The 20,342-nt window shown below is 44.3% G+C and overlaps 1 protein-coding gene across 1 annotated transcript in view; it reads right to left on the bottom strand.

The window, feature by feature from the left end:
* Positions 1-2,046: 2,046 nt before the first annotated feature.
* ARID5B (AT rich interactive domain 5B (MRF1-like)) overlaps positions 2,047-20,342 on the bottom strand; it is a gene marked incomplete at its 5' end in the record, with an annotated part of 26,829 nt that continues 8,533 nt past the window's right edge. The window contains 2 exons of the mRNA XM_009577973.1: positions 2,047-4,423; positions 8,316-8,514. Of these exons, the coding sequence (XP_009576268.1) occupies positions 2,273-4,423; positions 8,316-8,514 (2,350 nt within the window). The remainder of the gene's footprint in view (positions 4,424-8,315; positions 8,515-20,342) is intronic.

Here is a 20,342-nt window from a genome sequence, read left to right on the forward strand (position 1 = left end):
CCGTCCCCCAGACCCGCGCTGCCTCAGCACGGCTCCAAAAAGGCCACCATCAAACTCCAACGGGACCTAACCAAACGGGAAATTGGACACTTCGCGTAAACAAATGCACGACTCCAGGACACACAACTTAACCGAAACAAGAAAGAGAAGCGTTCGCTTGGCCACACACACAACAAGCTTCTGTTTGCGTTGCTGTAGATTTTTATATTCTCTCCCCTTCCCCCCGCCCTCTTCCCCCCCGTCCCCAAACCCCTGATTCTCACGTGATTCAGATCTAGTGCAACTTTACTAGAGATGTCCTCCACACTGCGGCCTCTGCCCGGCTGAGCCTGCGGTTCTGTTTCCTGTATGATTTGTGGAGCAGCAGGATGCTCTGCACTGGCACATCCATGTTCTAAGTTCTACTAGTCTGTTTATCGATCAATTGAATATAGTTTTACCACAGGAATATAAAGTATTTAATTGAAGAAGCTGGATCTTTAACAGTAGACGAGTATATTATTCTGGTTTCCACCTTTGGATATTAAGTATGATACATTATATATTGTATTTGGCTTCATATCACGGGAAAATTTAATGACATGCCTAGCATGCAAAGTGTTTCTTAGTAGTTTCCATTTTTCTTTTCATATTGATTACGCTGTCTTTGAACAGTAACTGAGATGGTTTGAATCACAACCAATTTTCACATTGTAAAAAGCCTCCAAGTCACACTTCACTTTATCGATATCTATGCTCAGCTGCATGGTGGTGATGTCCTTCAAAGTGAACATACATCCATAGGGAAGCTCTTTCGTCAGGAAAACCCAGCCCCTCCACGCCCGGGCCTTCCCCCTGCGAAAGGATGCCCAGGGAGAGGCTGAGATCCCCGCAGGGGTGTGGAAGGACTGTCCCGGCCACGGCACGCAACCCACTACCCATCCCACCGAGCCTGGCCGCTCGCATGGCACAGGCCCCGTAAGCCTCTGATCCAAGTCACCATTGGCGCCTGTCCTAATTTCTGTAATTCTCGACATTCTCGCAAACCACAAATGCGTTTTCTGGACTCCTTTGTCATCCAGCAGCTTGTGCCAGGGAGGTTTTGTTTTCTAGACCGTTTCTCTGGTAGGCAGGAGGGTTTCACAGCCTAGGTAAGCTTAAGTACAACGCTCGACAAATTCACGGACCACAATACGGGAAAGCAAAGCTCGGCGGGAGGGGAGAAGCGGCGTAGAAGCCATCCAACAACAGGAGGAGGGCGAGAGGTGCTCAGCACCTCGCAGGGACAGACTGTGGGGAAAGGAACCTTGTTTGCATCCTTGCACCATAACATCACCTACAGTATGTTTATAACCATTAAGATTAATCTGAACCAGTTGCTTCAGTTTGTAAACAGTAAACGTTACCACAAAAACAAAACAAAAACGCTGCTCGAAAGTATAAAGAAACTGGAAAAATTACAAACACGTAAAAAAAAAAATTAGGACAGCCACAGCCTTTTAAAAAAGTTGCAGATAAAATGATACTGTTTAATTTAAAAAAAAAGAAACCCAAAACAAAAAACCAAACATAAAGAGCACAGAATATACTGGACAAACAAAACTATATAAATTATTGTGACCAAATGTGACACTGGTAGTTTACGAAGTGGATATGTACAGTCAAATTAAACAGTGTTTACCCTTCTGTTCTAATAGTGTTAAAATGAAAAATCTATTGCCGTTTTACTATACATTGCATTGATTGAATCTTTAAAAGTCAGGAAAAGTTACCCAAAAAAGCACATCCACTGATTGTACGGATTCTCGGCCCGCTTCTCCTTTCCAGGGTCATCTCGAGTCCTTGACTCATTTGCAACAAGGCACGGCCTCTGGTCCTCGGCTCAGGGAAAGGCAAATGCAGCCCTCACCTGGGATTTCAGTGAGCTCAGGACTGGGCCTGCATTTCCATGGCTCCCTTTGAACGTTTGCTCTTACCATACACAAGTCCTTTCAGAAAACACATATGCAAAATCCAATGATTTTTTTTCTTTCCTTCTTTTTTTTTTTGTTGTTTTTTTTTGGTTTGTTTTTTTTTTGCAGGGGCAGGGATAAGGGGCGAGGGGGCTGATGTGGGACCCAGAATTAAAGAAGCAGTCCTGTCTCCAAACTCCGAAGCGCTCCACTGGGCGGGGTACGACTGTGTCCTCGTTGACAAAAATACAGATCGCTAAATCTGCGAGACATCGTCACAGGGGGAGGAATGTCGCTAACTTAACTTTTCTCCTCAGACCTTTTTTTGTGAGCGAGGGGGTTTACAGTTTTGTGCTGGGATGTACAGAGGACAGCTGGGAAGGTGGGAACGCGGCTTGAGGGTTTATAGCAGCTAAAGGATAAATGCTGTTATGCAAAAGGTCACCGTAGGAACTTCCTACAGGTGTTGCTGCAGCTAAGTGTCTGTACAGTTGCTGAGAGTTTGCAGGGGACGTGAGGAATTGTCTCTGCACCATGAAGGAGTGAAGAGCCAAAGGCTGCATCAGTGGGGAGAGCACGGTCTGATTTTTCAAGTACTGCAGGGGATGAGAATACCCGGGCGGGAGGCGATTGTTCAGCCCTGTGCACAGGCTTCCCGGATACAAGCCTGGGAAGATGGGGGCTGAAAGGGGAAATTTGTGGCTTTCCAGCATGCTGCCAGAATGGAGGCCATGCACCGGCTTGCTGCCTTCCCCCTCTGGGTCGGGAACCTTGTCTTTCGCCAGGGTCTCCTTTGGTAAGTGCAGAGGAGAGACAGCTCGGATTTTTTTTTCAGAAATGACTTTGTCCAAATCCTCCAGGCTCCGTTTCAAAGGCCGGGCAGCCCCCATGTTTTGAGGGCTCGTTCTGCGGCTGATGATAGGATGCACCATCCCCTCCATCTTCCTCAGATTCTCCAGCCTCTGGGCCTGCTGCTTCCCAGCCCTGTGGAGCAACTCGCTGTGTTTTTTCGGGGCTGCCATGGCCATGGGGGACACACGGCAAGCTTTGGGGTTACAGTCTAGGCTCACCGCCTGGCTGCTCGCAGCCTGGAACGGAGAGATACCTTTGCCTTCTGGCTGGGCCATGGATGAATGAGGGAGGCTGGAGCCCGGAGTCTTTGCAGTCTGTTTGTGTATGCTCTTTGGAAGACTCAAATCTGTTGGCTGATCATCTGAAGAGGCCTCCACTGCTGCTTTTTTTTCTTGCTGATGCAAAGATGGGCGATAATTTAAATTTAGTTTTTCTTGGTGTTTGTGTTGAGTAAAAGTAGAAATATTTTCAGACTCCCTGAACATGTCCCGGGGGAGGTACTTTGATGTCTGTTCATTATTAAGGTGGTGTTCTGTGTGCCTATAAAGGCTGTGCAGATGAGGTGATGAATAAAAATCTGCCAAGAAAGTGGGCACATGGGAGTGCTGCAGTGCCCTTTTCTCACTCATTTTATCTTTGCAGTCCTGGATATCCGTCTTCGGTACGTACGACTCGGCAAGAGAACTGAGGTGATGTTTTGAAAAATCACAGCGCTGAGGATCCGGTTTACTTAGCATGTCATGTTTAAAAACGTCATTAATCGATTTCCTTTCTTCCTTGGTTTTAAAACTCTGTACGTGTTGTATGACTGAGGGCCTATTAATTGCTACAGGATCAGAATTAGGGGCGTGGGGACCTTGTGATATGCTTGAGGACAGCTCATCTCTACCGTTCAGTTTCTTTTTGCTGATCAAAGGTGGAGGAGAACCGTAAGGATAGCTACACGACAGGGCTGCCCCACTGACCTGCGACAGCAGCTTCTTCTTTGCCAGGGGTGACATGATGCCTGGATTACCCTTTGAATACAGCAGCGGCGTGTAACCAAAAGTGGAGTCATCGTTCATGGACCCGGGCAGCTCCTTTTCCTTGAACATGTCGAAGTTCTGGACCACCAGTACTTTGGGTGTTTGCTTTAGTGCGTTGTGGATATCTTCGTTTCCCAGCTGGTCCACTTTCACCGTGCAGTTTGCGATGTAATCGGCCATCTCTGGCAATTTGTCGTCTTCCATGTCACTCTGAGTGGGCAGCTGGACTGGGAAAGCCGTGAAGGGCATTTCTGGAGGTTCACTTTCTAAGCTGTCAGTAAAAGCTTTGTGTAGTCTTTGTTCAGGCTTTGTGTCTTCCAGGGCATCTGCTGGGGGATGTAATCGTTTTGTGACGGTGGCATCCAGCACGGTGTCTTCTTCTGGGGGCATGGATATACTTGAGAAAGAGGACGAGTGCTGAACCTCCTCCTTGGCTTTCTCACTATTTGTGCTGTTTTCTGTCAGGTCTGTCTTTTCCAGAGGCAGTGGCCGAGCTGTCTCTGGTAAAAGAGATGGAGGGCCTTGCACGGGTTGTTTCATCTCTCCCGCTGTAGGATGTTCAGGGAAATTTTTCTGGTCTGCTGATTCCTGATCCTGCTCTTGTTCTGATGAAATCTAATAAAACGATTCAACAGACAGTAATAAGAATGCAGTGCATTTTGGCAGACTGTTCATAAGATCATACACAGTACACTGTTGGCTACTTTTAGAGAAGTACTTGTCAATCACCTTGCTGGCACGTGAAGGCTCTAATGCCAGCTATTGGACTCAAACAAAGAAATGTACCATAATATTAAGAAATACACCATCCCTGCCAGGGTCACAATAAGGCATTTCAAAGCAGCAGATGTTTGTAACCTGACGAGAGGCACCAGTGGTTTGACCAGATAGCTAAATGCTGAGGTTATACTCTTTTAAAATTAATTAGGCAAATGCAGGAGAGCAGATTTCATAACACAAACGATAAGGCTACAGAAATTTCTCCCGCTAGCCAACTTCACCTACGAAAATGACACAACGATTCCCATGTTTTTTCTTACATAAAGTCTCTCCAGCGTAGCTATCTTAAAATTCAGTGATCACAGAGAAGATCATTCACACCCAGTTCTGCATTAAAGTGTGAAAATGATAGAAATTGCATACTAGGAATCCCTATTGTAGGCAGCAAATCACTGCCACAGCTTAACTAGGACACACATTTTTTTATTAACGGATTAAAATGAAGTTGTCAACATTCAGTAAGTGTGTGCGCCTGCTATTACAAACATGGCTTTTATACGTTATCGTCAATGGGACTGCAGCTCTTTCTGCTCCCCCATTAATAAAGCTTGTGTGCACAATTCACACTATTCATCCCATTATGTAGCCGGCTGAACTGTGACCCGCAGAGGTCACCAGAGCGTCCCATCTGCGATCCAGCTGACTGACAGCCCTTTTCAAAACTGCTGTCACTCTCCTCTGACATGTCGTGGTAGAAGACAGTCATAAAACAGCAGCATTGTGTGAGCCCTTTATTATTATTGTTTTCTTTTTTTCTTCGTTGTAAAGATAAGACGCATCGAGAAAGTTATTATCTAAATGCTGCTTTATGGTCTGTCATAGGAGCAGGGGATTGGAGAAGGTCCTAACGAATCTAACCCTCTCAGAGATTTATTTCTTCACAGCTGCTTTTAAATATTCCTGTCTGTTTGGTTGGCCTATTAGTTACAGTGTCTGTTAGTCATCCTAACTCTTTTTTAAACTCATAGCTGCCATTTGCAGCCAAATACCATCATTAGGTCCTTTACAAAGTACCATCGCTACTCTCTTGAGCTTATAAAATTACAGGAAAATACCAGACAGATGAGCAAAGCAAGGAAGAGAAAAAAGAGAGAAATCGTATTTAATAACTGTACATTCTGCTCTTTGTTTCTGTTAAGCAACATTTTCATTGAAGTTTCAGCTATTGTGAGGAAATGTGCAGTCAAAGGCTAATAGCATTTTGTCTGGTATCTCGTTACATTGACAATGTCATTGTGATGGCAGGAAAACAGTGAAGAGTACAAAAGCAAATGCAACCCTAATAAATTGAAGTTATATTCTCTCCCTGCATACTTCTCATGGTGTATGAGTTGAACACGCAATTGAGAGGACCGCACATTTGTAACTTGATTACACTTTTACTGCTCACAGCTACGGCCAGCTTCTAGGCCACATGCAGAAATGGTTTAAGCAGCGGCTTGGTTGGGGCCATGCCTGGATGAGGACTGCACCCAAATGTGGAGCCTGGCATGGGGCTCCACTGCTGGGGGACGGCTGGATTGAGAGGGACAGACAACCTTCTGCCTGGCTCCAGCAGACTTGGATTTCGCTCCACCCAAAGGAGCTGGACGTCTCCTTTCTGCTGGCCCCGTAAGGGCCACGTCCTGGGCACGGAGCCCTCCCTATGGCAGAGCACAGAGGAGCTCTGCACCCACCCAGGGTGGAAGCATCCACCCCTGCAGCCCCCTTCGCTGCTCTGGCTTCAGGTGACCACCTACCCATACGGTGACCTGCATAAAAGTTTTAATCAGGTCTTTAACCACCCACCCTGATTAAACAGGGGCAGGACATGTCTTCCATCCCAGTCAGAGAGGAGACATTAATTCTGCTACAAAAAGTGCCATTTTACAATGGGAAACTGCTGTAATTGTACATCTTTATTGTCTTGTGAAGGCTCCCTACACTTCCGATAAGCACAGCTTAAGAACTCTTCCTGCAAACCACACAAAAATAACTGCAGTTTAAGCAGCAGGAAGTTTGAGATAGGGAACAACAAAAGCAAGGAAATTCAAAGTTAAGGCTGACGCTCTGTTGCTGACTTGTTATGTTGTGGTTAGCGGTGGAGGTATGGATAGTGTGTAACGTATCTTGCTGATCCAACACCCCTCAATAAATAACCAGGCACAAAAGGAATGACAGGGGAAGGGAGCATAAGCCTTCACTTCGCATCTCCTTGCTTTGAGCAATTTGTGTTGCAACCTTCCAGTGACTGAAGCAGGTTTGTGCGCACTCCCCTCCTCTCTATGCATTTTTCATCAGAAGTGGAGGGGTCTTCCCCCAACAGGGTTCCCTGCTTCAAAATTACAGTGCGAGAGAAAACAAAAAAACCCTCCCCCCTCCGTGGAGTGCTCTTACATTAGATATTAAAGGTACTGTTGATCAAGGCAATTTAAAACACAAATTCTGGTTTGGATGGGAGATGAAATTATCTTTGTAAGCACAACTTAAAAAGGTAGTGGGACATGAAAATAAAAATTTTCTGTTCTCAAAATTGGGTACACAAAGTCTCAGAGGCATCCGTGTTTACTGGTCGTGCATTGTTTTTTTTAAACAATGCGGAGGAGGATTGTTGGTAGCTGACTCAATACCAATTTCCAAACTGGTTTAGAAACAGGACGAATGTACCTGCCAGACGGCAATGAAGTCAAAGGAGCAGCCGTAGTCTGCCGGGCATGTCATGTGTTTCAACATTCTTTAAATACTTACTTTCACTGCAACGCCTTGAAGGCTGCTGTGATCTGGCAGACTGAGACAGGAAAAGCAATGTCTTGTGTAGGGGTTGCGTGTGAGGAGCTTCACACCTCGCTCATACAGGGTGCAAGCAGGGGACGGGAGAGAGTGGGCAGGATGTGCAAAAGAAAGTGCTTAAGTAACACCGGAGCAAAAACCCCATTGATTTCCTATCACTTAACAACACGTGAAACTTACTCTTATTTGCAGACAAATATGAATTCTACTGATCTATCTTTCCCCAGGCTGTGAACATAAAACCTGTTCCATGAGGGCTGTCCTATGACTGCAGGTAATGCAGCTCTACATGGAACCCGGGGCCTGCCCATGTGAAGCAGGTGACAGAATAGGAACCTATCTCAGCTGAAAACCATCTGTGGCATGTGAGAGGGAAGTCGGTCTCAGTTAAGGCTTGGAAGGTGTCTCCCTCAAAATCTCACCTTTTAATCCGAAGAGAAATTTAGTATAACACAATAAAAATCCTGGGGATTGATCTGTTTTTTGACAGACATGCATACATCTGTGAGCATGGAAGGGCTGATCCAGGGGTTACCATTATAAAAATCAGCTGTGTCCAACAGTTACCACAGTATTATCAACAGTATTAGAGGTTCCCGCACCCTATACTTAGATTAGGAAATAACTGTGGTAGTTGTGTGGTTTCCTTTTGGCAGCTGCTGATCTTTTAGTGGTGACCACTGTATAATACAATGAGCAGAAATGGTACTTGTTACATCCAGCGCTTGGTCTTCTGCCATCACTGCTATGCAATATGGAGCTAACTGGTTGCTGTTTGTGGCCCGGCAAAATCCCAGCACAGACAGTACCACAACAACTGAATTTCCATTGCCGAGCAAACTCAAAGGCCAGCTGGTTGGAATTCTCGAGTTTAAATTATGTATTTTATCATTGGATTTCACATGATTAAAGCTGTACATTTTTAATTGAAAAGCTGAAAAGCAGGAAAGCAACCAACCTCAGATGCATCTTGGGGTTTCTGTGCATTATCTTTTTCCTTCTTGCTCTTTTGGTTTTCATTTTTGATGCGTTTTGTTCCAGACACTTTTGTTTTCGCTTCACCCTCCTGGGAACTGTTATCCTGTTTTCGAGGTTTCACTGGAGGCAGTGGCTTATCTTCCTCTCCTTTAATAAATCTTTCATACGGCAGGATTAATCTAGGGGATTAAGGAACAAATAATTGATCAGATTTTGCCATTCTAGCAAAGAACAAAATGTATCTACTACGAGCAGTTTACTTAATAAATCCATTTTCTTCCATGCCATAAAAGCAACAGTGTAAACTCTACATCTACAAATCCAAGTATGATAAATCAATTTATTTGGCAAGATTATCATGTGGCGTAAATTCAGTAGAGTTGGAGTTGGTGTGGATCAGTTGTCAGTGATGCTGCAGCGGTTTGTGTGGCTACACCAATTTGTACCAGATGAGGATATGAGCCACTACGTTTTAGACTGATTTAAAAAAAAAAAAAAATCCACCATTTATTTTTATTTTCCCTCCCTCCCCTTAAAAGCATGCAGCAACCCCCAGGAAAACACCTACAAAGCCACAGCCAACTTGATAACAGCTACACCATTTCCAGGCTGGTGGTTCCCCTGCCTGCAAGGGCAAGCGCCAGGAACTCGGCAGAAGACCAGAGAGTAGGGCTGCGGGAAACCTGCAGCGGTGGGCACAGCACCCGGCACGCCGCAATCGGCCCCAGCCCACCGCCACCCTTGCAGTGCACCCATACAGTGACAGTCACCACGACCCCTGCCTTCGCCAGTGAGTCTTCTCTTTTTTTAGGAAAGAAGGAGAGAGGAAAAGAGTTAAAAGCGAAGGAATCTTTCACTGTGGAACTGTCCTCCACAAAGTGCACGAAATCGCTTTAAAAAAGTGAGGAACAAAGACAAACAAAAAATACCCTCCCCCGAAAGCTTCAAACACACTGAGTTTTAATCTATCTGTTTTCCCTTTGCAATTCTTGATCTGAAAGGAAAAATAACTGATATAATTAAAAAGGATGGATTGCATTACAATCTCAGTTTCAACTTCAGTGATTAAAGTTTTTATAATGCATTTGGTATGATTAATGACTCACTGTGGGATTAATACAAGACTCAGACTTTAAAAATATGAACTTTAATACAGCAAACATAATTTGTTTAAAAAAAAAAAAGACAAGTTGACTCTATGAAGAAAATGTACTTTGCTTATAAACAACATAAATCTGTTCAAATACCAGGAATCCTTAATTATCTTTAATCTAAGACTCCAAGGCAGAAACCTCTTTGGTTCAGATATTCGTTTGTTATCCTTGAATCAGTTTCTACGCATGCAATTTTGATTTACATACTTAGATGTTCAAACACAGTTTGGGCTTAAGAGAGCAGAAATTAGATTGCTCGTGATCATAATATTTTACATTTTAATAAAATACAACATAAATTATGTTAAAATATAAACCTAATTTATGCTATATGAGAAACAAAATTCATTAACTGAGCATGCTCTGACATGGTATGTGCAAAGAGGCGTGAATAATACTTTCTAGCCCTGAATTTGGCAGGGCTCCAGTAATGAAGCTAAGCAGAGCCCACAGGGAATATTCATCTTCAGATCCCATTACAAACTGAGTTTAAACATGTTACAGCTGCTAAAACTGGAAACTGCTCCCTCTATGCAAACTTAGCAAAATAATACGTAGTTGCCAAATACCTGCTTCCCACTGTAATATTACAGTTAATGTTTATATAATAAAAAGCATAACTAAGCAGAATAAGAAAAAAATAATCTTGTTCATACTTGAGGCTGCTACATTTCATTCGCAAAGCGCAAATATTGGTGAAAACACCGAATTCCTCCCCGCGCTGCACAAAGAGCTTTGGACTTCATGAGAGGCAAGGTTGGGTTTCACACAGGGCAGCGTCGAGGCCGCTCCGTCATGTGTTAAATATTTAAAATCGCTTTTAATAAAAACACATTTTATTACAATAATTGTTAGTACTGCGAGGGGAGTGTTTGACTTTGTTTTGTTTCCATGGGAACGCGTCGCCCATTAAAAATCTACATATTCCATCCGTAAAGGTTTCAGACGCTGTCCCGCGCCCCACGGGAGACGGAGACGCTCCGGGCCCACGAGCAGGCCTTTCCATGAAAGATGCCGCGCGATTAACCCCGTGGCTACGGCCGGGCCGGGAGCGAGGCCCGGGCCGACACGATTAATCACCGCTCGCGTGCTCTCCACCGAGCCTTGTAGGGTAACGCGGGACGCAAACTCCTCCTCCTCCTGCTGCACCTCACCAGAACTCATTAGCTTTGGCGCTAATTAGTAACCGTGGCTTAAATTTCCTTTTCTGATCTTAAGGGTTCATGTGGGAGTACAAGGTTTTCATTTTAGTTATTTTTCACTGAGCTCAGCAGTTGGCAGGCGGACAGCAGTAAAAATACATTTCACACAGCCGGTCAAAGGCCCGGAGCCAGCGGCAGGAAATCTGGAATTAAATGTTTCGTGTATCGGGGAGGCGGCATGACTAAGGTAAAACTGAATCAAAACACAAGGATGGCTTGTTCTAGGATTTTCCCCTCCTTGTTTGCAACGAAGGCCGGCAGGCTGCTGTCCCCCGCCGCCGCCGAGATGGGCTTTGGGGGCCGCGGGGGCAGCGGGAGAGGAGCCGGGCAGGAACGCGGGCTGCGAGACCCCGGGGAGCAGCACCAAGTCGAGCAACGCCAACAATCGCTGCTTCACGTAGAGATTTCCGTCGGTTGCAATTTTCACTGAATGTTTTTTCAGTTATCCTGTCATGGTACAACACAATTACCCACAGGATATGATCTTATCATTTGATTATTAGAAGTTTTTATAGCGCAGGAGTAATAAAGCTAATACAGCTCTCGGAACATGTAAGCAGCCGGCTCACATGCCATGAAAGCAGCCGGCTTAGCCAATTTAAGGTCAATATTGCCCAACACAGGAAGAATGCGATCTGCTGTTAGCCAAATAATTTAGCAGAATGTGACATGTCTGAAACCAACAGGAGATTTTTTTTTTTTTTGGTCAAATATTTGCAGCGCAGGTGAGATTTAATCAATCTTTGCGCAAGGAGAGGTAAAGACGATGTCCAAAAAAATGGAGCCGGGTACCTCGAACGTATCGCACCCTGGAAACAACAACCACATTTTCAGCCGCTTTGAACTGTGGCTGTATTTCGTGGCAGGGGGGAAGTATCAAAGTATTCATAAAAAAGGAAAAGAGGGGGAATATTTTGTCGTCTAAAGAATATTTACTTGTAAAGCCTGCGAGGAGACCAAATAAAAGGGTCTTTATCATGATCAAGATTCCAATATTAAGATTAATAAAATGTATTATTTATAAGTCAATTAACATAAATAGAATATGTAAGCACTAGTGTATTAAAAAATCTTTCCACAGGCAGCAGATTTTTAGCAGCATGAGGTTTTTTTTTTTTTCCCCTGGAATAATACAAGAATAACATTTTCCAGCCAAGAGCAGAAACAGTAGGGGAGTCTTCGCTATCACAGGGCTTCTTATTAAATTCAGTCACTGTGAAAAGCCAGTCTTTTTTTTTTTTTTTTTTTAAATAACGACAACTTAAAATCAATACAAGTTAGATTAACAAATCAGTACTATACTAATTCTGATTTATTACAATCGGCAATATTAACTTTAATCACGTATAAACTGCTACTCCAAAAAAGATTTTGCATTACTAAGTCCTGAATTAAACAATGGTGCAGAGTGTACTGAGTTTTTAGATCTGCATCATCTGATATTATGAAAAATTCAATGTACTTCTCTGCAGCAGATGTCAGAGGTCAGCAAATCTATTACAGTAATGTAAGTAATCTGGCTTTCTGCCAACCTTTTTTTAAAAAACACTGAAGCAGATAATTTTATATTTACAAATTCTAAAATCCTCCGGGGACTGAATCTCTTTCCCAACAAAAAGCAGAAACTTCACATTAGAGAAATGTATTTCACAGTATATCAAACATGTCTTCATCATTAGCATTTCATAAAAAGAAAAAAAAGCCCTTAATCTTTATTAGTCAACATTTTTTTCCCAGCTACAGAACTAACAATACAAGATCTCATCTGAGCCAGTAACCACTACATTTTCATGTATTGATTATGCAGAATGAATGACTTTTTTGGCCCGACTCTGCTTCACGGGACACATGAGAGCACATCTATTTATAGACATGATAAAAAAAGTAGTTACAATAATGCAAAGGATCTGACCAGCCCAGAAAGAGGAAGGAAATTAAATGTTAAGGCTGCCAGTTTCCTCTTTAATTCTCCCCACTGTGTATGGATATGACAGGGCTCTCAGGCCGGGGAGGAACCATATGCCCAGGACACACAGGGTGAAGGAGGGAAGGAGGCAGTTCAGCACAACCCCTACAATATTTTTTGTATCGCTTGTTTCAGTGTTTATTTTTGTTTTCGTTCTGGCAGAATAAAATATTCCAGCACGTCTCCCATTGACATCATCTTGCTTTCTCAAGGGCTGCAAGCCCAAAACAAAACAGGGCGCAATGGAGCTCTCAGCCACAAGAATAATCTTGGAAGGACTTAAAATACCGAAGCCCATTCCTTGGGAGATGCTGCCCCATTCCCATGCTCGGCCAGAAGGTTAAGGATGTTGATTGCAATGGGAATGGAAAAAAGATTTAAATCTGCTCCACCAAATGAATACAGCAACCAGTTAACCCGTGGAACTCACTGCCAATGGATATCTTGGGGTCAAGGGATTAGTGAGATTACGGAAGGATTAGATGCTAATGTAAATCATGAGAACATTAAGCTCTTAGAGTTTCAAAAACACTGAAAAGGGACAGACAATAAATCTCTTTACTGGTAGGAGTTCGGAAAACACTTCCCTCCTGGGCACATTATGCCACAGTCGCTTTTGCTCCTTCCTCTGAAGGCACTGCTGGAGCTGGGGGATGAGTCGGCCGGTCTGCCTGGTTCAAGAGGGCAACCATCTGGTTCAACAGGTCCTCACAGCAGCCGGGCAGAGCCTCCCGCACCCCCTGCAGCCAGAGGGTCTGAGCACAGGGCCGGGACGAGCAGCCACCGAGCCGGGGCAGCTCCGGGTAGCTCCAGTGACAGCCCCTGCAGTGCAAAGGGGCCCCTATCAATAACCTCAGTGAGAGAAACCTGATTCTTGTTCCCTAGAAACTCAGTGGCAAAATATTCAGTTGTTTTAAGGGACCAGCAAAAAATCGCAAGAGAAATCTTGTCTTTTTTACCCTGATGCTCTTCAAAAGGGATAAATCTTGGAGCAATGCTGTCAGTGTAAGCACGGGAAATAAGCCACCTTCAACAGCAATCAGCTGGTGGGGAAGGCCAGGAGCAGGAGGCAGCTCTCCTGGGCACCAGCGACAAATTCCCAGCAGAGAAGAGGGGAGAGGAATAACCCGAACTCTAAGGTTTCAGTCTGTTTTCTGAAATGGGAATATAAAATACATTGAGGAAATCAAGCAGTGTGTTCCTCAAGCCTGATTTCCCTGGTCCGCATTGTACAATCCAGGGGTTATGAAAGCAAGCCTGGCGTGCTTTTGTGCAGAACACAATAGCAATAGGATTATTTGCATTTGTCTGAAGTACAAAACTGGCATGTATTTTATCAGCAAAGACAAAATATGTTTGAGTTCAATTTTCTTCCCAAAGAACTTTCCTTCCTTAAAGAAATGGCTCTTTCATCCTTTCATCAACAACTTTCCTCACAGCCCACTGGGAGTGCTGGTGGGTAATGAAAATGGCTCACTGCTGAAAGGTGGGAACTGCGCTGCTGTAAGAGAATTCAGGCACTTTGTTTTAAGTAAACTGGAAATTAGTGACATTACAAACACAGCTGTTGATTTAGCTGCACAGCCAGGCAAGCGAAGCTCAGGCACTCTCGATCCTATGGCTCAGCAGGGGGAGATGAACAACCCCAGTCTTTTACCTTCGGTGCAGATTTACTGCATGGGAAAGATTCAAAGGAAGGGTGATGGGGACAGAGCAGCTTCCCCAGGTCACTCTACCAAAATTGCTGCAAGCCTCTGTTTTGGCCACAGTCACCATTTAAAGGCAGACGTGCATTTTGCTCAGTAGGTCCATATAGTTCCTGCAATGCTTGGTGCTTGTCCTAAGCTCAGGACAAGCTTACAGATGCCATTTTGCATTGCCTGTGGGGTGCAGGTCTCCTGGAGGGGCTCCAAAGTCCTGCCGACCCGCTCTGGGAGCTCTGAGACACATCTCCATTGCACAAAGTTGAACGAAGTAGGGGCAACCCCTGCCATGTTAGCAAATTCCTACAGTAAAGTATAAGGTGGAGATTCCCAGAGGCCCTGGGGAATCTGAGGGGAAAGATCTTACTCTCCATCCCTGGTGCTGCTCCTGCAAACGACAGTGGCACATCTCCCATCGTGTGGCACCCTCCTGGGGCAACTCAGCTCCCAAGGAAAAGGGGCTTGTCCCCTTGCGTAGAGCTTGTCCCTACTCCTGGATGTCAAGAAATGAGGTTACCATGCGAGACACACTTTGCCTGATGTTGACCAACCAGGAGCACCCAGCTCAGCTGCCAGGAGTGCCGGGACCCCAAGAGCATTGGGCACACTGCACAGCCGCAGAGCCCGGTGAAGTGCGGTGGGCACGCCTGGGACGTTCCCTCTGCGTGAGTGACAACCCACCTGGGAGCACTGGGTAGGACACGGCATCCCCCAATTCTGCTGGGACAAACTCCCAGGTGGAAAGAAGGATGTGGCTGGGAAAACAATTCCCTGCAAGGAGAGAGATCATGTGTTTCCAGGAACTGGAAGGCAGTGCCTGACTGTCAGCACTCTTGCACCCAAGGACTCCTGCTGACTCCAGTGCTGGCCAGTAAGTCTCTGAGGCTGTACATCCAGTCCTGAAGAAATTTTGAAAAAACTGTGTGTTCTCAGATGTTTTGAATGGACAGCTAAGGATCTGTTTTAATGGTAAACAATTACATTCCTCTGTCATCTGATACTTTTTAAATTTTGGGGAGGGGGGAAGCTTTCTGAATTTTCAATAGTTCCTTTGTTAAAGCATCTGTTACTCACATAATTGAAAAGATGTTTGTTCAGTGGTATGCTTGAGAGTACAGTTATTTAATCTTAATGATAAAGCCCTGAGGGCAGAAAATCATAAGTAGAAACCTCTTGTTATTTATCAAAAAGAAAAAAAAAACACAAACCAAAAACCCAGGAAAAGAAAGAGAGGACTGAGACACCTCATCTATCTTCAGGCTTAAATTCGTGCATGATGGAAAACTATTGAGACAATTTGCAACTTGCGAAGTTTTCTGGGAGTCTGGGACTAGCTGAAGCGGGAGGGGGGCAGGGAAGTGGGGTGAAGACAAAAATAAAACAACCAAGTTAGTACGAGAAGAAAAAAACGGCTGCTTGGCAAGTTTTTTTGGGTCAAACAAAGAGCTAGCTGTAGTTTACAGCATGACATAACACTTGATTAATTTTTGCCTGAGGATGTTTTCACACTTAACAGTGTAAATCAAAACCTTCTATTAATTACAATGTGTATTAAAAGATAACCATAAGCATTTTCATGTAGATGTTATACTAGCCTATTTTTTGTTCCCTCTAAAAGATTGGCTGCTATTTCCTACAAAACTCCACTGAAATGCTTACACGTTACCAAAGTTATCCAAACGCTTTAACAAAACCAAACGGCATTTGCATGGAACGCAGAGCTCTCTTGCATATTGAATTACTGCACAATATCCTCAGGGTAGAGAGACTTTACGGCTGTTAAAGGGAAACCATATAAGGGACTTATTTTGACCCGCCTTGTGTTTCTGATAATATATAATATTTATGTGAGCGATTTAGACAGAAAAATGGCAGAACGGGCTCTGAGCCATAAAAAAAACTGTATCTCCTGGGGTTTAGTCCCCTGGGAAGGGACAGATGTGCAGGGTCCTCTGCAGGTGCCCAGGGGCCAGAATAAAACCCTCCACGGGTCTGTGTCCAAGGCGTGGGCACCGCCACTCTGATGGATTGTGTAGAACCACTCCCTGCTGCAGGGACCCATCTCACCTGTCTGCTCCTCATCAAGTCCCAGGTGGTTGTGGCTCTGCAGAACACTTTTCCACTCAGCTGCCTGAATTTAATGACAGCATGAAGCCAACCTAATAAATCCCCCTCCAGCAGGGTTTGACTGGGACAGTCTGGTTTTCAAGGCGCTAAAGACTCCTGAGGGTCAGGGTACAAGCTACACCGCTGAAGAGCAGGGCACAGCCCGCGGGAGGCTCTGGGTCCATCCCTGCTGGAGACCCCAAGGGAACCAGGCTCCCCGCAGCACCCAAAGAGGTCAGGGGGGCTACTGCTCTATGGGACCGTCCAGCTGCCTGCCACGACACCTTCGAATACCAACACGTCTGTCCATCAAAGCAGCCGAGGAGTGTTACCACATGCCGTTGCGCACCACAATTCCCCGGCCCGTGCGTGTTTCTGTGCAGCTCGTGCACAAGGCTTGCTTTGGAGGAAACCAAGATGAATCACTTGGAGGCAGAAAAAGGCCCCAACAGCCAAATGCTGCTATTTTTGTTTTGTTCAATGCATTTTATTGGGAACTTCATATACCTTGCAAAATAGCAGGTTGGGGTTTTTGGTTTGTTGTTTTTTTTTTTTTTTTTTTGGAGGGGGTCATGATAGTGTAATATTTATGAAAAATTCCTAACGACAACGTCACCAGCACTGCAGAAACACAGCCTATCGTTCACGCCAGAAAATTAAAGCTGCCGATCATGTGTTTTGTGTAAAACCGAAAGAAACCTCAAACCCTGCATGTGAAAACCACATCTGCATTATTAGAGGAAAGCAGCATGGAGAAGAGTGCTTCGCAGAAAAGTAGCTGTTTCTGAGGGTTTCTTGGTAAGAGAGAAAGATGTAGGGTACTGACAAGGGCTGTTAAGAGTTTCACAGGAAAGGTTCAGGCTGAATCAGCTAATACCAACCACACACGCCTCCAGCTTTCTGTGATCATGCAAGGTAAATGTATTAGAGGAGCACAAACGAAGACAGTAATGACCAAAACAACAACAACTCATAAGCTCTGTATGGTCCGAGTCGTGCACAGAGCAACAGCCCCACGATGGGAAAACATTAATGCTTTTTATATTGGTAATCATCTGTAACATGAGCAATTAAGTACAGTACTAATGGACTATAGCCAAGAGCCTGGTACTAATATTAAAAACTGACAAAGATGAATAGGTTTGGAAGGAAAACTAGGCTGACAAAGACATTTTTATGAAGTGCTTGGGCCTATTTGGAATAACCCAATCAGAGGCAGGTTCAGACCAGCCATGCCTACAGTGACAATAATGCATTCATTGGCATTATACGATGCCTGCTATGCTTTAAATAAAAACACCCATTGCTTCTACTCAGCAACCTGCACTTTCATTATTATACTCATTAATAAAACAAAAGTTGTCTAACTAATATACAAATAACACTTACTGAAACACTGGCAGCCTCGCCTTGTTTTAAAATGAAACCAGTTACTGGAAACACAAACCATACTACATGAAAAATGAATCCGTTGAAAATGCACACAAAATCTTTCTTTCCCTTTTACCAGGGAAACAAAGCAAACACCGCACCGACCGAAGCACTCTGCCTACCTATAGCACAGCGGCGGCAACCACCACAACCCTGCTCCAAACAAAAGGGCGTGGAGAGGGGAGCAAAGCATTCCCCACAGTCTTTAAATCTGGCTTTGTTTCAGCTTTTGCCATCCTTGGTCTGCAGCAACATGCTGGCTTTTTAGAGGTTATAAGCACCTTCTGAGAAAATTTTGAGAAAAAAACCTTTTGAGAAAAAAGCCTTTTGAGAAAAAAAACATTTCTTCATGGGATTTGCTAGACAGAGAGGCAATTCTGCCCTCTCCGTTTCTTGGTTTTTTTGTTGGTTTTTATTTCTTTTTTTTTTTTCTTTTTGCCCTTTGAAGGAGTGTGTGAAACTCCATCTTGCAGAGGGGAACTTGGAGAGGGCAGGAAGGTGGGATGCAGTACCTGAACGGGACATATGTGCTGTTCCACTCCTTAGCATCCTAAGGATGTCACTGAAAGGCTGCTGCCACCTAAGCTTGATATGTTAAAGCCAGTGCAAACAGCTAGTAGCTCCTCTGTCATCTTGGAAGCAACCTAGTTAACACAACACGGATGCCCTTGAGATTTAGTTGTAGAGATGAATGGCAAGGCTAAGTCAAACAGCAGCAGGATCAGTGAAGTCAGGGAACTGCCTGTTCTGCCTCCAGTAAGCAAAGAAAGGCCAGTGAGATTCAGAAAGGAAAAATCACGAGGTTTATTCAGCATTTACTTCCCAGCTTAATTCAATTTCCAGTTTAGCTTTACAGCTCACCTTCAAGTTAGAAAATGTATGTGTGTCCTGAATCATGAATGTGTATTCCTGCACTGCAGTTCTAGTTTTAGATTAAATGTCATCTAAGCACTTTGGCTATAAATGAGCATTACATTTACAGGTGCTGTAGTCAGAATTACCAGCTGAAACAAACCATGACAATTTAATTTACTTTTTTCCAAGTCTGAGGCTTAATACAGCTTTCCTGTGGTGGGAAAAAAGTGTCTAACACTAGAAATCCAGAGATTGGACCAGGCACTGAGGGTTTTTGTATATGTGTTTTGGTTTTTCAGACCAGATTTGGTAAAGCATATTTTAGGCAAGCTCAGGGCTAACCTAAAAATCCTAAAAGATTTCTTCTCTGAATGCCATCTTTTGACAGCCTGCCACAGAGACCTGGATAATAGGTTCTGCATCGTATCAGACCTAACCAAGAACTACGCAACTCTGGCATCTAAGAACTCAGATATGAGCTCTTCAATATGCCAAGACCCATCTTAAGCATAAACTAAAAGACTCCTCCTTCCTCAGACTGTCTCAAGGCAAGCAGAACTGCTTTGGAAAAGCTTCTGAATCTTGAAGGCATCATGAGTCTGCTCAGTGACCACAATGGGCTTTGCGGCACTTTGTAGCACACCCCTGAGTAACCGCTGAGTAAGTCACATGGACGAGTCTCTAAGCATTGGAGGAGTGCAATTCAAGGGTTTTACATGTAAAAAAATAAACCAGTAGCATGAAAGCAGAAGAGAGAGACAGGAGTTCACGGAGTATTTTTGAATGGCTCATTTATTTTTCCACAACTACAAGAGATGCGCGCTCTCCGTGACTCTAGGATTTCAACACAGAGCCCAGCAACGCTTGCTCCTTGTGCAACCTACACCCACAGAGACCTAATTCTCAAGTGTGCCTGGGTCTCTTCTGTCAAATAAACAACACCCTACAAAGCACATCTGGTGAGAGAAGACCCAGACGGCCAGTGTGAAACCCCTCAGCTGGCCTGGGTGCAAGAGGAAGCCCTGAGCTTCTCAGGGCTGTAATGATGGAGGGGAAGAGCCCAATACCCACAATCTGCTGAGTCAATTACAACAATCTATATAACATTTGTCCGCAACACAAAGGCAGGGAAAAGCCCCATCTGACGTGCACAGCAACTCACTCAATTTGCTCTGCTGCCTAGCTCAATATCCAGAAAGCTTCTAACTCTAACTTTTACAGTGGCATTACATGCAACTTCTTTGTGCACCCAAGTCCTTATGTTGGAGACGCCTCCTGTAAACGAAGATGATCAACCTCCCCCTCCATGAGGAGGGCTGCGTCTCCCTTGGAGTGGCCAACACGTAAGGCACTAAAAGAAGGTGAAACACTGCCCACTGAGCATAGCTCTGCCGTGCTGCCTTGTGAACAGGCAAGTACAAGCTCTTCCTGACCCCACAAAGTAACTTGTTTATGCCCAGGAATAAGAGATTGGACTTCCCTTACCTGAGCCTGAAATTGCAAAGCTTTTATTAACATTTGCTTGTCTAACTAAAAAAAAAGAAAAAAAAAAAGAAAAAAAAAGAAAAAAAAAGAAAAAAAAAGAAAAAA

Source organism: Fulmarus glacialis, unplaced genomic scaffold, assembly GCF_000690835.1.
Source record: "Fulmarus glacialis isolate BGI_N327 unplaced genomic scaffold, ASM69083v1 scaffold26135, whole genome shotgun sequence".
In the NCBI taxonomy this organism is placed as follows: domain Eukaryota; kingdom Metazoa; phylum Chordata; class Aves; order Procellariiformes; family Procellariidae; genus Fulmarus; species Fulmarus glacialis.